General features: G+C 34.3%; 1 protein-coding gene across 1 annotated transcript in view; it reads left to right on the top strand.

Moving 5' to 3' along the window:
* LOC117794061 (ras-related protein Rap-2b) overlaps window positions 1–19,866 on the top strand; it is a 44,199-nt gene extending 24,333 nt beyond the window's left edge. The window contains exons 4-6 of the mRNA XM_034634523.1: window positions 7,636–7,833; window positions 18,971–19,063; window positions 19,127–19,866. Coding sequence (XP_034490414.1) covers window positions 7,636–7,833; window positions 18,971–19,063; window positions 19,127–19,465 — 630 coding nt within the window. The 3' untranslated portion in view covers window positions 19,466–19,866. The remainder of the gene's footprint in view (window positions 1–7,635; window positions 7,834–18,970; window positions 19,064–19,126) is intronic.
* Window positions 19,867–20,501: the final 635 nt, after the last annotated feature.

Below are 20,501 nucleotides of genomic sequence, written 5' to 3'. Positions count from 1 at the left end.
CTAGCGGTCATTGTGCAAATAGTTGCACAGTCAAAAGCAGCAACAGCAACTGTGGCACACGTTGCGTATGATTCATTTTTTTGTATTTTCTCTAGTCCTGGCACAAAGATAACATTCACAGGATATTTTATGAGTGGCACTTTATTAAAGAAGACGGCAACTGCAATAAAATTGTTGCCAATCCAAAGACAATATTATAATACATACCCATATTTTCTCATTTATACAATATATGTATGTACATATAAACTGGACCTGCCGCAAGCTCAAGGACATCCTCGAACGGCAAATGAAAAATGAAATGAAATTGAATAAATTGCTGCGGATTTATATAGAGCAGCTGTACCTGGCAAAGGAATCAATTTAATTCATTTAAATATATATCTGCTTTGCTCATTATTATTTTGTTTTTTTATACCCTGAGCCCATTGAAAATGGTCAAAAAAGGGTATAATGTGTTTGGCAGAATGTACGTAACAGGCAGAAGTGGGCGTGGCAGACCCCCCAAAGTATATATATTCTTAATCAGGATCAACAGCCGAGTCGATTGAGCCATGTCTGTTCGTCTGCTAGAACGCTTCGATCTCATAAACCATAAGAGCTAGAGACTTCAAACTTGTTATGTAGCTTCCTGAATACCGTAGGCAGATCAAGTTTGTTTTTATTTTGGGATCGGACTTCTATATCATATAGCTGCCATAGGAACGGTAGGTTGACAATAAAGTTAAAGTATGAAAAAATGTTCCGTCTGTTGAGATATCTTAACCAAATTGAAAGAATATTCATCTGCACTGGTATTTTACATCCTGACCAAATTTGGTTCAAATCTGTCCACTATATTATATAGCTGCAATAGAGACGCTTAATCAAATATTAAGTCTTAGTACGAAAAAGTTTTTTGTTTTTTGAGATAGCTTAAAAAAACTGATATAATTTGCATTTAACTTGATTTCCTACATTCTGACCAAATTTAGTTTAATTCGGATCCATATATCATATAGCTGCCATAGGAACAATCGGTCGAAAATCAACTTTCAGTACAGAGTACCTGGGCATAGGGTATCCTACTGTCGAGCGTGCTCGACTGTAACAGCCCACTTGCTATTTTTTTTGGAAATGAGTAGAAAATGCTGTAAGTAATATAATAATACTTAGAGCACTACAAGAAATCTGCAATTCAGCCAATTCAATGTGAATTACTTTATGTGACAATTTTCTTTATTTACAAAAATAACTTGAAATTTTAGTTTGATTTTTTACTCTTAATCAACTCCATATATCAAAATTACTTACAAAGAATTTAACAATCCAATTAAATTGACCATACCATCGATAAACTCCTCGATAAATTTAACCATTAAAATCCCATTATAAAGTGAAAAGTAAAATACATAATCCTGCATTTAAAGCAAGCATAACTTCTGCCTTTATGGCTGATTAACATAAAACCCATTAAGGAGAAAGGAATACGTTGCATCAACAATCTCAATTGGAGTTTGTTGTGCATAATATTGATAGGAAGTGCCTATCAAACCTATGTAAATATTAACTTACCCATTTATTACAACTTTTTTCCCATTTTTTTTCTCTGCTGTCCGTTTTTATTGGTATACCTTTGGGATGTTGTTATTAATTTGTTTTCAATTCATTTCACAATTCTTATCCACTGTTTTATATATTTTCCTTTATATTTTGTACAGTCAAACCGAATATGCTTTTCACATTGATTAATTTGCAATTGTTTTTTTCGTATGTGGACATTTCTCCCCTTCCTGTCTTATTTCCTAAAATTTTTAAATTTGTTTTGTGGTTTGCAACCAAAACAGGCTATTTTTCCATTGGTTTTGATGACCTAATTCAAAATATTTAATTAATATTATTAATATTTAGAAGCAAAATATTTTCAAGTTGTTTAAAGAGTATCAAAGCCTCGTTATAACAAATACATTGGCTATGTAAATAAGTGCAGTTTGCTAAAAATATACAATTTGCATATACTTTTCACTCAAATAATTGCACAAATCAAATATGTATTTGGAAATTTTTTCCACTGTACTTGGAATTTCAGCAATGTAATTTAAACATTTGCGTATTTGATAATGCTTGATTATAACTATAATCCCACCAAAAAAATCTTTATAATCAAATACCATTGAAAATAGTTTTCATGTCATTCTCGAAATATTGTAAAAGAAAGTGAGAGCTAGAAAGTGGGGAAAAGCGAAAGAGCGTGAGCCACTTTAAACATAAATTTAATCTTAATTTAGTACTTGCTGAAATAACAGTGAATTTCCATTTGGAATTACCATAATCCATAAAATTATAAAAACATTTCCCAAAGCTGCCAAACACAAGAAAAGTTGTATTTAAAATAAATAAAAAATAAATGTAAAATTGCTATTGCGATAATTTGACCAGGAGATGCTCCTTAACAAATTTTGCAATGTCTGTCAATTCTAGCTATAAAAATTGATCTTACGTCTTTAATGTATATTTAAAACAAAACCAAACACAAAAGTCCAAAATGCATTTAACAACCTTTCGTAGCACAGACAACATATGCATGCACATTTGCAGCCCGCACACACACACACACACAAACACACACACACACACACACACACACACACACACACACACACACACACACACACACACACACACACACACACACACAGGTAACAGCTCTGTTTTGTCGGTGCAAATGAAATTAGAAAATTTTGCCTTGGCTTTCTTAACGAAATTTAAAAGTTCTTGAGTTTTTGCTTTGCAGTTGACCTGCTCTCTCCATTTAAATCTCTCTCTAACTCTTTCTCTTTGTGTGTGCAAGTGTTTTTTTTTGTTATTATTCAATTTCAATGGCAAAGCTCAAGTTTTGAAAACCAATAAACGAGTTAAGCCAATGGGCAACTTCGACACAATCAAATCTAGCGACAGTTGCAACAAGTGTTGTTGTTGTTGTTGTTGTTGTTGCTGCGGTTGCTGCTTCTGTTGCTGTTGCTGTTGTGATTGCTATTGCTATTGCTGATGTTGTTTTAAATCCAATTGAAGAGCTGCCAGCGAAAAAACGCAGTGAGTGCCCCAAAAAAGTGACACACACAATCAGCACGACAAGTGGCAACAATTTCGAATCCATTGAGAAATCAAGCGGCAACATATGCACAATGGGTAGAAAGAGAAGGAGAGATGTTGCTGAAAAATGGGGCGGCAACAGGAACAGCTCAGCTCAGCTCAATTCAACTCAGGCATACATGCGGTCTTCTCCTTGCCTCAGTTTCAGTTTCAGTTGCAGCCACAGCTTTAGTCTCTGTCTCTGTCTCAGTCTCAGTCTCACCTGTGTGAATGTGTAACGAGCGGAAACCGCAGTGTCACATATGTACACACACATATATGTATGTATATATGTCGCGGCGTCAGAGCGTGTTGCATGCAATAAGAGATGCTTTTGGCAGCAACGTCTATCTGCCTGCCACACGCCCGGCTTGAGTGTGCATGAAAATGGGTCGAATCATAGACAGGTTGCCACATGAGCTGATGCTGCCACTACCTATCATCCTTTTCCAACCCTCTTTCACCCTTTCACCATTCAAACCCTTACCACTTGCCTCAGCTGCCACATTCCCAGCAGCAGCTGCCCCAGTTCTTATTCTCCAGCCTGTCTCCATCAAGTTATTTACAATAACAATAGTAATAACAATGGACGCTTCTCCAGCAACAACAACAATAACAATAAGTAAAAACACTGTGCCAAAAATGTGATCAACTAACAGCTACCCTTTGTGTAAGTCAAAAAACTACCAGAAAAAATTTCATTAACATTCTTTTGATACTCAAACAAAATTTGTAAAAGTATAGAAATAGAATTTACATTTGTTACATAAATTGTATTTTATACAGTCGGAAACCATCTTCTTCTACTATTACTTAATCTTGGCATACGACTATAATGCCTTTCTAATTTAAAATTAACGACGATGACACGGCTATCGACAATGTTATCGTTTTCAATTATCTTTCTACTACACGTAGTAATATTTTTATTTTGGTTTACAGAGTATTGGAAAATCTGCTACTGCTTTTGAGTTGTTGCCTTTTGCTGCTAGCAAACAATTTCCCAGAATACAGAATTGTACGAAATACGAAATGTACACATTGGAATTATGACATAAGAATGCTTTGAGGCTCTTTGGAGCTCTTTTCTTTTTTAATAGAGCCACGCCGAAATTTGGCTGAATGTAAATATTGATTAACCTGAACTGTCAGCCTTTTTACGAAACTATATAATGCTCAGGGCACTCTCATATGTACATACTACGAAACAAGGTACAACATATAGGAAACGAACACTGAATCTGATAAACTGTGGTGAACTCGTACTTTAAGATTTTATTATTTATCAAGTTCATATCTATGACACAGATTGTTAAAGAATCAAGAAACACAGTCGATATATTTATTGAGGTATCAAAAGAAGAAAAAAAATTAATCGAAACAAAGAACTATAAGAAACTGTATATATATATTAAATGAACTAATTAAAAGTAAAAATTAAAGATAAATACTAAAGAATTTTTCTTGGGAACTTGATGAATGAGGTTACCATGTAGATAATAATGTACAACTCTTGACAGAAATTTTGTTGGTAACTTTGAAATCACAACAAGAAATTTCACCGGTCACAATTGATGAATTCCGTTAGAATATTTGATATCGTTAGTCGTGGAAAATTTGTGTACCTCCCGCTGATTTTGAATAACAAAGAGCGCTTTTGCCGGACTTAAAATGGAATTCGAAAAACAGAATTGTTGTTCCATTGAATCAATTGTAGGCATGAGAGATCTGCGTTCCATGTGCTTAACTGGTCAGGTGCAAGGTCAGCTATGCTATGGAGGCCGTTATGTGTTGCATGTGGTATTGTGCAATTCACCTGCGCTCACCATGTGGGCGTCGTGCTGTTCCGAGTATTTCACATTTCACATTTCTCATTTACTTTTTTTTTTTTTTTTTTTTTTTGTATTCTGCCTATTGTGAATACGTACGAGAGTTCTTTTCATTATTTTCATTTGGATTTTCCATTTAGTAGTAACCAGTTACCATTTTTCATTGCTATCACATTTCGATGGCTGCCTTTTTATTATTAACTAGCCCCATGGCAACAACAGAATGGATTTCAACTGCAACCAGACATGAGGCACTCGCTTGAAATCGCCTGGATGACTCTGCGGGACATAAGGCACAGCTTTGTTGGTTGTTGGTTGTTGGTTGTTGGCTGCTATACACGTATACTCGATTGTATGGTCCACAGGGTGCTTGGGACCTAAACCTAAACCTGTGCATTCAATTTGAAACCAGCTGCAAAGCTCATGATTTTGAAAGCCATTAGTGTTGAATGAAAGCAAACAGCGTCAGACGTCAGACGTCAGATCCTAGCCCAAAATGTTGCGGTCTTGTGGCAAACAGACAATGGACAAACAAGTTCCTGTCACGTGGACAACAAAGGCAACGCAACCAGACAGTCAGACACCTAGTCACCCAGTCACCAGTTAGTACCAGTCACCCCAGTACAGCTAGAACACCCAACATCCTCTCATAACCGCCTTATACCACATCCATGAAGCCTTGGTAAACTCTTCCCATTATCTCTGCTGGCTGATGTCGACTGTCTGCGTCTCTAATTCGTCGCATTTACCATTCGTTAGTTGCACCCTACACTTATAGCTTTACTGAGGTTATATCCATTTTAACAGACAAGAGAATTATAATCTAAAAAGCCAGTTATAACTCTAACACTTTGCCTTTTATTTATTGCCAGCTGTGGCAGTAATATACTATATACTCTCACGTCTTAAATATTTATATTTTTTCAAATAAGACAACTTTAAAAAAAAAAAAAAAAAAGTTTGAAACTACTCTAACAATATTTTTGGCTCTCATCGTATTTTTAAGACATAAAACTTAGAATTTTATCTCAAAGCTAAACATAAAAGTAAAATTAAGTCAATTCAATGCAGTCAAATTTAACGAGTTGAAATCGTGACAATCAGCAGATTTCTATATATAAAATGTATGTAAATAATTTTGTTATGTCCAAAACTTAATCAAAATTCAATTTATTTAATAAAAAAAAAAAATGTTACTCAACAAACTCTGACTACAAAATAGGGTAGCGCCCAGTCGAGCAGTCTGTTATCTGTTATACTTATGTAAACGTTGTTAACGTTCAATTTGATTACGAGCACTTTGCATTCTGTTTGACAGATTTAGCAACCGCTCATCTACCATAACAGTCGGTCTTCGTTATACTATATATACTTAAATAACTTTCAATTCAAGCATATTTTAGTGATTAGTGTATTAGGTCTTCGTTATACGAGTACTCTACACTTGCTATATATGGCTGCAGTTTTCGTTTGTCCATTATTTTTATACCATTGTGCTGTGCTGTTGAAATTTGCTTAATTGAGTTTTGTATAAAAAATGCGTTCTATCTCCCAGCAGACACATTGGCCTCCATTGTTTGAGCTCGGGTTCGAGCTAAAAGAATTAAAACATAATTCACAATTAGTGTGTGTGACATTCAGTTCAGTTAAGTTCAGTTTAGTATCACAAATGTGGGACACACATATACACGGACACTCGAAATAACAGTTCAATTAAATGACCCCAGTTTTTTAACAAAGACCATACTATTAACCATACCTTTACACAAAAAATTCATGAATGCGGATTTAACAAAGATTCTTAATTAAACCAAGTTAAACAAAATTCATTTACGCTCTCGGATTTTCAATGAACTTTGAAATGTTTACAATAAACTTTCTTTATAATAAATTTTCGTTCAATTTTTAAGGTTCAATATTTAAGGTTAAATTATTGCTTTAAAGCAGTGTTGTCCAAAAGTGTGCTGTAGTATACTTTTTCCTATATCTTGTAATAGGAAAGCCTAGTTTTTTAAAAAAATATTAATTTTGAAAAAAAAAATATTATTTTTCTTTTGAGAAGCTGTTCTTAAAGAGACCAAAATGTTGGTGGCATACCGATTTATTTTAATAGAAGAAGATATTATAATAATTTTGAGAATATTCTGAGTTGCATTTCTGTTTTCAAGTAATCAGATTGTTAAATTATTATGTATTATGTATTTGTACAATGTGTGTCTCAAACTTATTGTTGCGTCTCATTTCGAATACAAATCTAAAATATGTTTGGCCTTGTGCTTCTTCCCTTGTATAATAAAGCTATAATAACAACAACGAAAATTTTCCATTTTATTTTGAAATTGCGCAATTCGCGACTTGACAAGAATTGAGGCAAGTTGCGGGCTTGCAAAAGCCAGAAAGTGCGTCAAAATGTTCCAACAAAATTTACATTATTATCTGTCATTATTAAAATGTGTGAGTGTGCGTAGGTGTGTGTGTAGGTGGAGTGTATGTGTGTTGGTTTTATGCAAATACAATAATAATATGTAAATTTGCGTTGAATTTTATTTGTAATTTAAGCCGCTTGTTCAACACTTTTTCTCACTCACTCATGCAATCTTCCCATTGCCATTCCCTCTCTCTCTCTCACTCACTCAGTCACTCACTCACTCACTGTCTTTCTATATATATTTCTTTTCCATGTATCCGTTGGCAGTTCCCAGCAATGCGCGCATTATCTATATCATCGGCAGATGCATTTATATTGGTCTACGATGTCACCGATGCAACCACATTTGAAGAGGTGCGGGCCATTCGCGATCAGATCCACGAAACAAAGGCAACCACAGCGGTACCAATTGTGGTGGTTGGCAATAAAATAGATCTGATTGCCGAGGATGGTGAGCTGCGCGAGGTGAGTTACAATCTTAACTAATATAACAATAAAACTTACAAAAAAAAATAATTTTTTTTTTAAATGTTTACTCAAAATGAAAATAATGTCATTACAATCGAATTTACCGAATAAGAACTGTATGTATCGGCATATCAATGGATAAATATTTAAGGAGTATACTCTGAAAATTTCAGCAGGAACTGTTGATACTCAAATGAAAATAATGTTATTACAATCGGATTTACCGAATGAGAGCTGTATGTATTGGTATATCAAAAGATAAATCAGGGACCGTAACAGTTATAGTTCTTAAAATAAAAATTATTAAATAAAAATTATATGCTGATTTTTATAAAAAAGTTGAAAAATAACTATTAATTTAAATGTTTAATAAAAAAATTTAAAGTAAAATATAATTTCAATTTTTATTATAAAAATTAAAAATAATAAATAATTTTAATTTTTATTATAACAAGTGGGCGGTTACAGTCGAGCACGCTCGACAGTAGGATACCCTGTGCCCAGGTACTCTGTACTGAGGTGGATTTTCGACCAATTGTTCACCTATAATATATTGAACCAAATTTGGTCAGCTATATGATATAAAGGACCGATCCAAAAAACAAAAACAAACTTGATCTACGTATGGTTTCCTGGAAGCCACATACCAAATTTAAAGTCTCTAGCTCTTATAGTCTCTGAGATTAACGCGCTCAAGCAGACGGACAGACTGACAGACAGACGGGTAACTGCTAGGCATGTAATTATGACTATGATTATTTTTGCGTGTTGACATTTAATTCACAGCGCGCCTTCTGGCCCAAAATGACAACAGCAATTTTAACTGATTTAATTGTTGTTGGCAAAAGCACTCAAAGGAGTGTTTATTCAATAATCGTCGCGTACACACCCAGCGAGAGAAAGAGAGAACGCTGTAGCGAAAAGGCAAAAGAAAAGAGTGAGAGCGAGAGAGAGAGAGAGATAGATAAAGGGAGGCAACGCGCAGTAACTCGTAACCCGTTTATAAGCTATGCAAATTGCTTTTGTTTCGGGCCCATGCAATTATGTAAAGTTTGTCAGGCGTGACCAGCTCCAATGTGGATGATGAGGACAATGACAACGTGTTGGAGCAGGCACAGGAGGTGGAACAACTCTACTCGGTCCACACTTCGTCGAGTGAATGTCAAATTGCTGCGAAATTAAGACATTTTGCAGCAACAAATCGCCAAAAGCAAAAATACTTTTCTTCCTTCACACGCAAAGTTAGCTCAACAATTTGACCATCATTCACTTATCCCTGCTTAAAACAACAATCCGATTTAAAATGAATAAATATGCATTTTAAATACTTTGAATTATTTCAAGTATCCTGACAATCACTTTAGCATAGTTCAAATTTGTAAAAAAAAATCCAAAACTGTCATACTATTGTACAATCGAATGCGAGCTGCAAATGACTTAATACCCAAGCTATTTGTATTTGGGGTATTTACATATATTAAGAAGCCTTAACTTAGTATTTGTACGTGAATTCTCAGATTTAAAGTAAACGTTCTTGCCAGACTATTCAATCGTTCAGAGCTATATCAAAACTTTAAATTTTCCTTAAATTTTACAACCAGATATTAAGCATTGCTGAAAAATGTACAATCGTTGCTGCCTTTAAAAGGTAAAGCGAACTTTAGACTAAAATAAAAATGAAAATGTAACTTATTTTGTTGCTGGCGCATTCAAATGAAGTGCAAACTTAGCGCAAAACTTACACAAAATGAAATCTCATCAAATGCGGCCGCCATTTTTGGAGCGTAGACGTTTTTGCATAATTAGTGAGACGCGACTTTCACGAGAAAAGTGCACAAAAGTATGCAACACCACCGAAAAAAAAAATGCTAACTAAAGTCAGTGCGAGTTGTGGGAGTGGAAGTCGTAGAGGGAAAAGAAAAGAAGCAAAGAAAACATGCACAAACTGTATGACTGTAGAAACGCGAAATCTTTGACAAAATAAAGAGTAGAAAATCCTCAAAAAGCTAACATTTAACTTTAACATGTAAAGAGCAGTTACTAAGAGCAGTTGATAAGAAAAACTCCAAGAAAAGCTGGCATTTAAATTACACCTGTAAACAGCAGTTAAATTTTGACAAGGTGACAGCGCATTTTATGAGAAATAAAAATGAATGAATAATTATAAATAATACTGTTACTGGCAATACTGTTCATAAATAAATAGATTTGCGGTCAGATAGATGGTAACGCTGATTAAAGAATCGAGGTAGTGTTTTTTTTTCTCAGCTTATTTGAAAGAGTATTTTAGTTAAACATTCAACTTCAAGTATTGCGTGTAATGGAATATATATATTTGATTTGCTTGTTTTCCGCATTTCCCAACTTTTTTGTCGCAAAGTTTGCCAATCGCAGTTTATAGTCGTTTTTTCGCATTTTGTTTCATTTAACAAACTTTCGAAAGTACAGCTAAAATAAATAAAAAAAAACACGGAAAGCAACAAAAATACAATAATAATACACTGTAATAAGGTGAAGTTGTATGGATGAATGTGGGTGTGTGTGTGTGTGTGGTTGTGTGTGTGCGTGTGTGTGTGTGTTGTGGCATATCTTAAATGATCATCGTTAGGGCAAATGGCCAAATGGAATTTTGTATTAGTTTATGCAAATTGCGTCAAGGCGGGGCCAGCTGCGCTTTTGCCTCCGGACAAGTTCCGTACGGAAATTTAGGTAAGAGTACTTCAAATATAATAGTACGTACACACACACACATTCACAGAAATGGTTATAAATGGATTCAAGTTGAAGTTTAGTGCGTTGCGCTAAAAGTTAGCTAAATGTCAACTTAATTCAAGCAATTTTCATAAAATGATTGGATTAAGTCAAAGCGTGTCGAAGATAGATATATAAACATGGTGAAATCTTGCAATAAATGGGTAATAAACTTGCTTGTTTTAACAGTAGGTATGGACTCTTGAAGTGAATACTCAAAGTCAAGTCGAAATTTGTGGAAAATGCTGTTAAAAATAAAGAGCATAAATAAATTAAACTACTATTATTATTTTCTTACTTTATTTTACATTATCTAGTGAACGTCTTTACGAATATTATTAAAGTCAATTCCCAAAAATTAATGCCGATTTGAAGAAAATTACGGTATGGAATAAAAAACGATTTTATAATATGAAACTTAAATGAACTAAATTGCTATTGTTATTTTGTTGTTATTGGGCCTAAATCAAGTTGTCCGACCTGCAACAATTTAAGCCGTTCGTTGCAATAAATCACGGGACTGTCAAATGAAATCTACTTATATCATTTTAAATTACTTTTAAATAAAAAAAATAAAAAAAGAGCAAAAAAGGGTTTTTGCTCCTCTACGTTTTCTTCTCATTCTTTCGCTTGATGTTGTTTTTATTCTTTAGAAATTTCAATTTTAATTTATCCCCTTTGTTGTTGTTTTCGCTGTTGTTTGGCACCAACGTTTGGTCCACTTGGCGCATACTTGATATTTCGTTTCGTGCCCCTTTTCTTTTGCTTCTTTAGCCTGCGTGCCTTTTTATCTCTCTGTAGCCCACACACACACAAACGCACACACACACACACACAGACAGACATAGTGTGTCAGTGTATTGTCAATTTCAATAGTCGAGACAATTCTGGCTGGCAAGTATCTTCTTTTGGGTGTATTGACTTTAACCGACTTCTAATATAATAAAAATGCAAATTGCGCAATGCCAGCAGCGACAGCAAATGCCCGTTTTTTTATATACCCTGTATAACAAAGGGTACAGCAAATAACAGCTTAAGTTAATGAGTTTCATTTACCCAAAAACTGACTGAACTTGGAGACTTTCGTTTTGAACTCGCCTAAAATTGATTATACTAGTCTTTCTTTTCAACTTTTACTATACCATTTAATCAAGTTTACAATTTCAGAAATATTTTTTTAAGCAATTCTAACAGAAAAAATGTTAATTGCGATTTGATGAAATTTCATAATTTTAAATTAAATTGAAACAATTACACTTTTAAGACATGTATCTAGTAAATTGTATGCTTTTTAGCTTGTGTTCAAATATACTTATTTAACCATTAAATGTTTAATACAAAAAAATTTGTTCTATAACAATTTATATATTTTTTTGTTATATTTTCAGTTTTTTTGACAAATTTGAACAATTTAAAAATGTATATAATATATTTATGTATTAAAAATGAACAACATATTTTTAAGTGTGTTGTATTGAACTAAGCAGAATCTGCTTGAATGGAAAATTGTTGTAAAAAATATTAACAGGGTAGCAGTTAGTCGAATTGTTAAATTATTCTTTAAGTCTGCATGAGCCTGCCCTTCAGTCGAGCTGTGCCTCTCTCTATCGTTCCTTGGGTATCTTCTTTGTTTAACGAAGTGAATTTAACTTTTTGTTGGTGCTTTCGCTTTTTACTATGTATGTATTTAGGTTATGCCGGGACACAGTTTGTTGGCCATTTTAAAGCCAATGTTTGCCCTCTACAAGTACTCGGAGAGCTTGCCTGACAAACTCGCTCTCCCTGTCTTGTTTGCTCTCTCTGTCACTGTCATGTTCTGTCCCTGTCTGGCAAGCTGAAAAACTGCCAAGCTTGGGAATCTGGCCAGTTGGCCAAATGGCCAAAAAAAAAAAAAAAATGGGCATCTGAAAGGAGCCACGCACGGTTTGGCTTTTTATGTTTGGGTTTACTCATTTGGAAGAATTTGGCTTGGTTCACTTGGGCTCGAGTTCAGTTTGGAGTTCAGTGCGAGTTCAGCTTTGGTATGGCACAATTTTCGTTTAGTTCAGTTTTGATTTTTGGTTAAGGTTCCCCTTCCCTCACCCATTCGCATTTTGTTGTGCTCTGTTTCGGCTTAGCTGCCTTTCTATACCTTCATTCATATACTCCGACAGTTTCCCCATTTCCATTTCCCTTCTTGTTGAAAATCTTCGTGTGTCAGCAGTTTGTTAGTCTGTCCTCGATTCGTCTCCCTCTCGATTGACTATTATTTATTTTCACTTCATTTTTTCATCACTTACCAACGCAATTTAGACGTCTATGTGCGTTTCTATGCCGATAAGAATTAATACCAGATCGCATAATAGACTTTTTACTGCATGCTCAATGGCTTTTCCTCTAGTTTCCAGTCTGCCATGGTATTGTTAAGTGTGGTATGGTATAATGTACTCTCGTCTAGTGAATATTGTTGTTCGGTATAGCAAGTTGTGGTAGGGTAAAGTAAGTCTAGGATAGCATCTAGTCAGCTGTATTACACGATATAAACATAGCTAAGAGTTGTAATGTATATGTACTCACATGCAGAGAAAAATTTAATTGAAATCATAAATATTTTCACTTTTATTTAACGACATATTCCCATATAATTTAATTAAATAATATAAAGTTTTTTTTATTATTTTTAATTGAGTAAGCTTTAGTTCAAAGTGCACTAGAAAAAAAGACAGCAATTTAATCATTATAAATCTTTTATTAATTGATCAATGTATTAACAGAAATAGTTACCTCTAATTGTTAACTATTTTCACCCCCTGTTGAGTTAATTTTTTTTTCTCCTTTTGTTAGCTATATTTTATGTTGCTTGTGGTGTCCTTGAAAAATGTAGATGTTTCTGTTAATTTACGTAAATTGGCGTTTGTGCTTCTGTTATTAGTTCTGTTAATTTTAGCTCAATTCACTTGTTTTAAATATTATTATAAGTTGTTGTTGCTGTAGCGCTAGGAATTGTTGATGTAGCTGTTGCTGTTGTTAGTGTGTCTGTTGCTGTTGCTGTGGCATTTTGATTCACATTCATTGACCAGATAGGAATCTTTTTGACCAGCATTTTGTTGCTATTGTCTTGGTTGTTGTTTAGATTGTTGTTGCTTGTCTGTTGCACGTTAACTTGATTTGGTGTCGGATTGTTTGTCATATACCAAATGCGAAACTTGCCGACCGATGTCATTGCAGGCGAGGTTTCACTGTTGTTGCCATTGTGGACAAAGACAGGCGCCTTTGCATTAAGGCCTCCGCAATGTGGTATCTGTTGTTGTTGTTGCTGCTGTTGTTGTTGCTGTTCTTGTTGTTGTTGCTGCTGCTGTTGCTGCAACTGTTGTTGACGTTGCAAGTGTTGTAACTGTTCCATTTTCTGTTGCTGATGCAATTGTTGCAGCTGCTGCATCTCTTGTTGCTGTGGAGATGACAATTGTTGCTGTTGCTGTTGCTGCTGTTGAATTTTCTGTTGCTGTTGCTCCAATTGTTGCTGTTGCTGCAGCTGTTGCTCTTGTTGCATTTTTTGTTGTTGTTGCTGAGAGTGCTGTAGCTGCTGCATTTTCTGTTGCTGCTGCTGCTGTAGCTGCTGTTGCTGCTGCTGTTGTTGTTGCTGCAGCTGTTGTAGCTGTTGTTGTTGTTGCTGATGTTGCTGCTGCAGTTGCTGTTGCTGCTGCTGTTGTTGCATATTCTGCTGCTGTGGCTGCATCTGTTGTTGCTGCTGCTCTTGTTGCTGTTGCTGTTGTTGCTGCAGCATTTGTTGGTGCTGGTGCAACTGTTGCTGTTGCTGTTGATGTAACTGCTGTTGCTGTTGCATCTGCTGTTGCAACTGTTGCATATTGACATGCTGCATATTCTGAGAGTGCTGCTGCTGTAAATGTTGCTGTTGCTGCTGCTGCTGCTGCTGTTGCATATGCATATGCACAGTTGGTTGCATTTCAATGCCTATTGGCGGCAACTGTTGCTGCTGCTGTTGCTGTTGCTGCTCTTGTTGCTGTTGTTGCTGATGGTGCTGTTGCTGCTGTTGCTGCTGCTGCATGTGATTCCTTGCTAAATCCTGCTGCAACTGCCAATGCAATTGACGTTTCAACAACAGATGCAGCTGCCGCAGTTGCAGCAACGTCTGTTGGTAGAGTTTTCGATTCGGCAACGAGGGCAACATTTGATCGATGCACTGCACCAATCGACGCGTCTGTTGTTGAGCGTGCAACAGTTGCACCGTCAACTTTTCCATCTGCTCCAATTGCAATGGCGGCTTCTCCAACTGCGACTGCGGCTGCGATTGCGACTGCGACTGTGACTGTGACTGCGCCAGTGACTGTGCCAGTGACTGCGCCTGCAACTGTGCGTACAACTGTGACTGTGTGGAGATGGGTATGGGAAGAGATGGCGGCCACTTTGGCTGATACTTCTGTCCGCCCGACTTTGCATCCAACAAATCTTCCGTGAAACGCCAAGGTTCAAATTGTTGGCGTTCCCTTTCAAATTGACGTTCTCGCTGCCAACGCAACCAGGCATCCAACTCGGCAGTAACAGTGGGATTACCTCTCTAAAAAATAAGCAAACAGAAATTTAAAGTCCGAAAAATTAACAGAACAAAGAAGAAAACTTTAACTCTTAACGATTTTAATCAGGGAATTACACCGTTAACATTGTTTTCTAATTTGGCAACAAAAATGAAACGTCTCAGAATCAAATTTCAAGTGTTGTTTTATACTAATTCCGCTATAAGGAGTTGATTAAAAGTGAAAACTTGAGATTTAAAATTTTCATTTTTCAAAATTTCAAAGGGGGGACCCTATGGTATTAAAATCTAAGCCCGTATCTAGAGGAAATTTTTTATTTACGAAATTAATTAACTGTAAATGCAGAAGAAATTAAAAGGTCAAACCATGATCAAAATGACATTCCGCTTTAAAATCGGTTTAGTTTTTACAAAGTTATGAAAGGTTTAAGTTAGTCAAATCTATGACTTAGCAACATTACAAGTCAAAATTTTTGTTCGATTTACCATGATTTTTTACAATAAAATGAAACGTCTCAGAAACAAATTTCAAGTGTTGTTTTATACTAATTACGCTATAAGGAGTTGATTAAAAGTGAAAACTTGAGATTTAAAATTTTCATTTTTAAAAATTTCAAAGGGGGGACCCTATGGTATTAAAATCTAAACCCATATCTAGAGGAAATTTTTTTTTGTACGAAATTAATTAACTGTAAATGCAGAAGGAATTAAAAGGTCAAACCATGATCAAAATGACATTCCGCTTGAAAATCGGTTTAGTTTTTACAAAGTTATAAAAGTTTGAAGTTAGTCAAATCTTTGACTTAGCAATATTACAAGTCAAAATTTTTGTCCGATTTACCATGAATTTTTACAAAAAAATGAAACGTCTCAGAATCAAATTTCAAGTGTTGTTTTATACTAATTCCGCTATAAGGAGTTAATTAAAAGTGAAAACTTGAGATTTAAAATTTTCATTTTTCAAAATTTCAAAGGGGGGACCCTATGGTATTAAAATCTAAGCCCATATCTAGAGGAAATTTTTTTTTTTACGAAATTAATTAACTTTAAAAGCAGAAGGAATTAAAAGGTCAAACCATGATCAAAATGACATTCCGCTTTAAAATCGATTTAGTTTTTACAAAGTTATAAAAGCTTGAAGTTAGTCAAGTCTTTGACTTAGCAACATTACAAGTAAAATTTTTGTCCGATTTACCATGAATTTTTACAAAAACATGAAACGCCTCAGAATCAAATTTTAAAAGTTGTTATATACTAATTACACTATAAGGAGTTGATTAAAAGTGAAAACTTGAGATTTAAAATTTTCATTTTTCAAAATTTCAAAGGGGGGACCCTATGGTATTAAAATCTAAACCCATATCTAGAGGAAATTTTTTTTACGAAACTAATTAACTTTAAATGCAGAAGGAATTAAAAGGTCAAACCATGATCAAAATGACATTTCGCTTTAAAATCGATTTAGTTTTTACAAAGTTATGAAAGTTTCAAGTTAATCAAATCTTTGACTTAGCAACATTACAAGTCAAAATTTTGTCCGATTTACCATGAATTTTTACAAAAAAATGAAACGTCTCAGAATCAAATTTCAAGTGTTGTTTTATACTAATTACACTATAAGGAGTTGATTAAAAGTGAAAACTTGAGATTTAAAATTTTCATTTTTAAAAATTTCAAAGGGGGACCCTATGGTATTAAAATCTAAGCCCGTATCTAGAGGAAATTTTTTATTTACGAAATTAATTAACTGTAAATGCAGAAGAAATTAAAAGGTCAAACCATGATCAAAATGACATTCCGCTTTAAAATCGGTTTAGTTTTTACAAAGTTATGAAAGGTTTAAGTTAGTCAAATCTATGACTTAGCAACATTACAAGTCAAAATTTTTGTTCGATTTACCATGATTTTTTACAATAAAATGAAACGTCTCAGAAACAAATTTCGAGTGTTGTTTTATACTAATTACGCTATAAGGAGTTGATTAAAAGTGAAAACTTGAGATTTAAAATTTTCATTTTTAAAAATTTCAAAGGGGGGACCCTATGGTATTAAAATCTAAACCCATATCTAGAGGAAATTTTTTTTTGTACGAAATTAATTAACTGTAAATGCAGAAGGAATTAAAAGGTCAAACCATGATCAAAATGACATTCCGCTTGAAAATCGGTTTAGTTTTTACAAAGTTATAAAAGTTTGAAGTTAGTCAAATCTTTGACTTAGCAATATTACAAGTCAAAATTTTTGTCCGATTTACCATGAATTTTTACAAAAAAATGAAACGTCTCAGAATCAAATTTCAAGTGTTGTTTTATACTAATTCCGCTATAAGGAGTTGATTAAAAGTGAAAACTTGAGATTTAAAATTTTCATTTTTCAAAATTTCAAAGGGGGGACCCTATGGTATTAAAATCTAAGCCCATATCTAGAGGAAATTTTTTTTTTTACGAAATTAATTAACTTTAAAAGCAGAAGGAATTAAAAGGTCAAACCATGATCAAAATGACATTCCGCTTTAAAATCGATTTAGTTTTACAAAGTTATAAAGTTTGAAGTTAGTCAAGTCTTTGACTTAGCAACATTACAAGTAAAATTTTGTCCGATTTACCATGAATTTTACAAAACATGAAACGCCTCAGAATCAAATTTTAAAAGTTGTTATATACTAATTACACTATAAGGAGTTGATTAAAAGTGAAAACTTGAGATTTAAAATTTTCATTTTTCAAAATTTCAAAGGGGGGACCCTATGGTATTAAAATCTAAACCCATATATAGAGGAATTTTTTTTTACGAAACTAATTAACTTTAAATGCAGAAGGAATTAAAAGGTCAAACCATGATCAAAATGACATTTCGCTTTAAAATCGATTTAGTTTTACAAAGTTTCAAGTTAATCAAATCTTTGACTTAGCAACATTACAAGTCAAAATTTTGTCCGATTTACCATGAATTTTTACAAAAAAATGAAACGTCTCAGAATCAAATTTCAAGTGTTGTTTTATACTAATTACACTATAAGGAGTTGATTAAAAGTGAAAACTTGAGATTTAAAATTTTCATTTTTCAAAATTTCAAAGGGGGGACCCTTTGGTACTAAAATCTAAACCCATATCTAGTTTATTTTTAATGTACTAGCTTACGTATGGGATCTTTCATGCGTTCTTTTGACAAACTTAAAATCTATAATATCTCGACACAGGGTATAAAATATTTACCATTTGTGGCATCTGTCCTTGTGCCCATTGATGTGGCACATTCTGATTTTCCTTGTCCGATTTTAAATTGATATTGAGACTGTTCATTGCGGCCAATCTTTCGGCACGCTCTGAACCAATTGGCGCCAGTTTCTGAATTTCTTCCATGATTCTTTTAGGTCTATTGAATTTAATTTTATTTTTTTTAGTCTATTTGAAACTGGTGATGCCAGTCGTAAAAGTTGTTATTGAATGTCCAGTTCCATAACCAAATGAATTTTCAACCAAAGCCTCCTAATCAATCCAAACTGTTTCAACTAAATACATGATAAATTATCATGTGAGTGATTAATAGATATATTCATTTGTAAAACTGTCTAAAATTCACTGTGAAATTTTCGAGAAATAACCAAATCTGCAAGTTTTTGTAAAAGATGATTGAATGAAATTCAAAAAAAGTTTTATCATATAATTTTTTATATTTCTTTTTCTTATCTTGAATCTCATAAATAGGTTATCAAGTATAACTACACCACGTTTCAGCGATTAAAAATTTAATGGTTAATTGATCCAAGATATTGAAAAAAACAGAACTTCCTGTCACAATCGAAAATATAATGTTAAAACCAAGATATATTGAAATTTGCTTACTTTTCAGGTGGAATATGCCACAACCGAGTCCGTGGTGACTGTTGACTGGGAGAATGGTTTTGTGGAGGCATCGGCGGCCAAAAACGACAACATCACGCAGGTAAGTTGACAGTTATTTTCGATTGGTAACACCACATTCATGTTTTCATTTATAACTGTTTAGGTATTTAAGGAGCTGCTTGCCCAAGCAAAAATCACGTACAATTTGAGCCCAGCACTGCGTCGACGTCGCCAGTCGCTGCCTCAGCAGATTGGCAACAATGGACCGGGTACACCGCTGCACCACCATCATCACCACCATCAACATCATCAGCAGCAGCAGCAGCAACATCAGCATCAGGCGACGTCACATGGTTCTGGCGCTGGCTCGGCATCAACATCATCTGGAGCTGCTGGCGGGGGGCATGGTTCACACACACCGACGCCAGCGCAGTTGCAACATCTGCAGCGAATCCAGGAGCGCAGTTTGGGCGCCAAGCGTAATTCCTGCACAATTTCCTAAGCACTCGATCAATTGCCCCCTCAAAAGTAATCATAAAATATAACTAAAGCCTAATCCTATGCAACTGAAACTGAAACTGAACAAACGGTCTCCTACAAATGGTTTTCAATGTTTCACAAATAAATACAAAACAAAACCAAAAAGAAATACACCAAAAAAAATTTAACAAAAATACTACTTACACTTATGTATTTACGATCTATAGTATTATAGTCACAACTCAAGTGTACCTCTCGCTAATCACTTTAGTACCTCTATATTCTGGAGCATGTTTTTGGCTCTCACTCTCTCTCTCTGTCTTTCTCTAACTCTCTCTCTAACTCTGTATCTTTCTCTTGTGCTCTGTCTGGTTTTTTTGGAACACGACACGACAATATCTGAAGCGAAACGTTTCCAAAAAACACGAAAAAAAAATAACTAGACCAAAATGAAAACCGATAAAAAATGAAACCAATTTTGTTATTAGGATTGGATATTAAAAAACATGTTTAGAATTTATCTACAAGAAGAACACCTATTAAAATATTTGCCGAACTCATCTGAAAACTCTATAAACAAAAATCACACAGTATATATTATTATAAATAACAATAACAATGCTTTCCACATCAAAAGAAATCAAGTGAAGCGCCCAAATTGTGGGCAACTATTGAACCGCTCCTGCGGCTATCTGCGTGTGTGAGTGTGTGCCTACTCGAGTGTGCATGTGTGTGTGTATAACCTAGCTAACTAAAATTTTTAATCCGTTTCTTGATGACATTTAGCCAGGTGGGTTGTTGTCCCAACTATAAGGTTTAAATCTGCGCTATAAGTGAGCTTTTACTTCAAAGCTTTGAACCTTTTCGGTCTGTCTTATTTTATTAAATAAAACTATCAAAATTTCTTTTTTCTTTTATAACTTTTATATTTGTTTCCCGATTTGCTTAAAATTTTCTGCATCGAGGAAAAATATTCATTAATGCGAACACACATAATTTCAGCACGCACACTTTATAGCTTTAAGTAAGCTAGGTATTATTATTTACCAGTTCTTAGA

The sequence above is a fragment of the Drosophila innubila genome, chromosome X (assembly GCF_004354385.1).
Source record: "Drosophila innubila isolate TH190305 chromosome X, UK_Dinn_1.0, whole genome shotgun sequence".
In the NCBI taxonomy this organism is placed as follows: domain Eukaryota; kingdom Metazoa; phylum Arthropoda; class Insecta; order Diptera; family Drosophilidae; genus Drosophila; species Drosophila innubila.
Note: the sequence above shows the minus strand (reverse complement) of the source record. Positions and strands in the feature narration are given on the sequence as shown.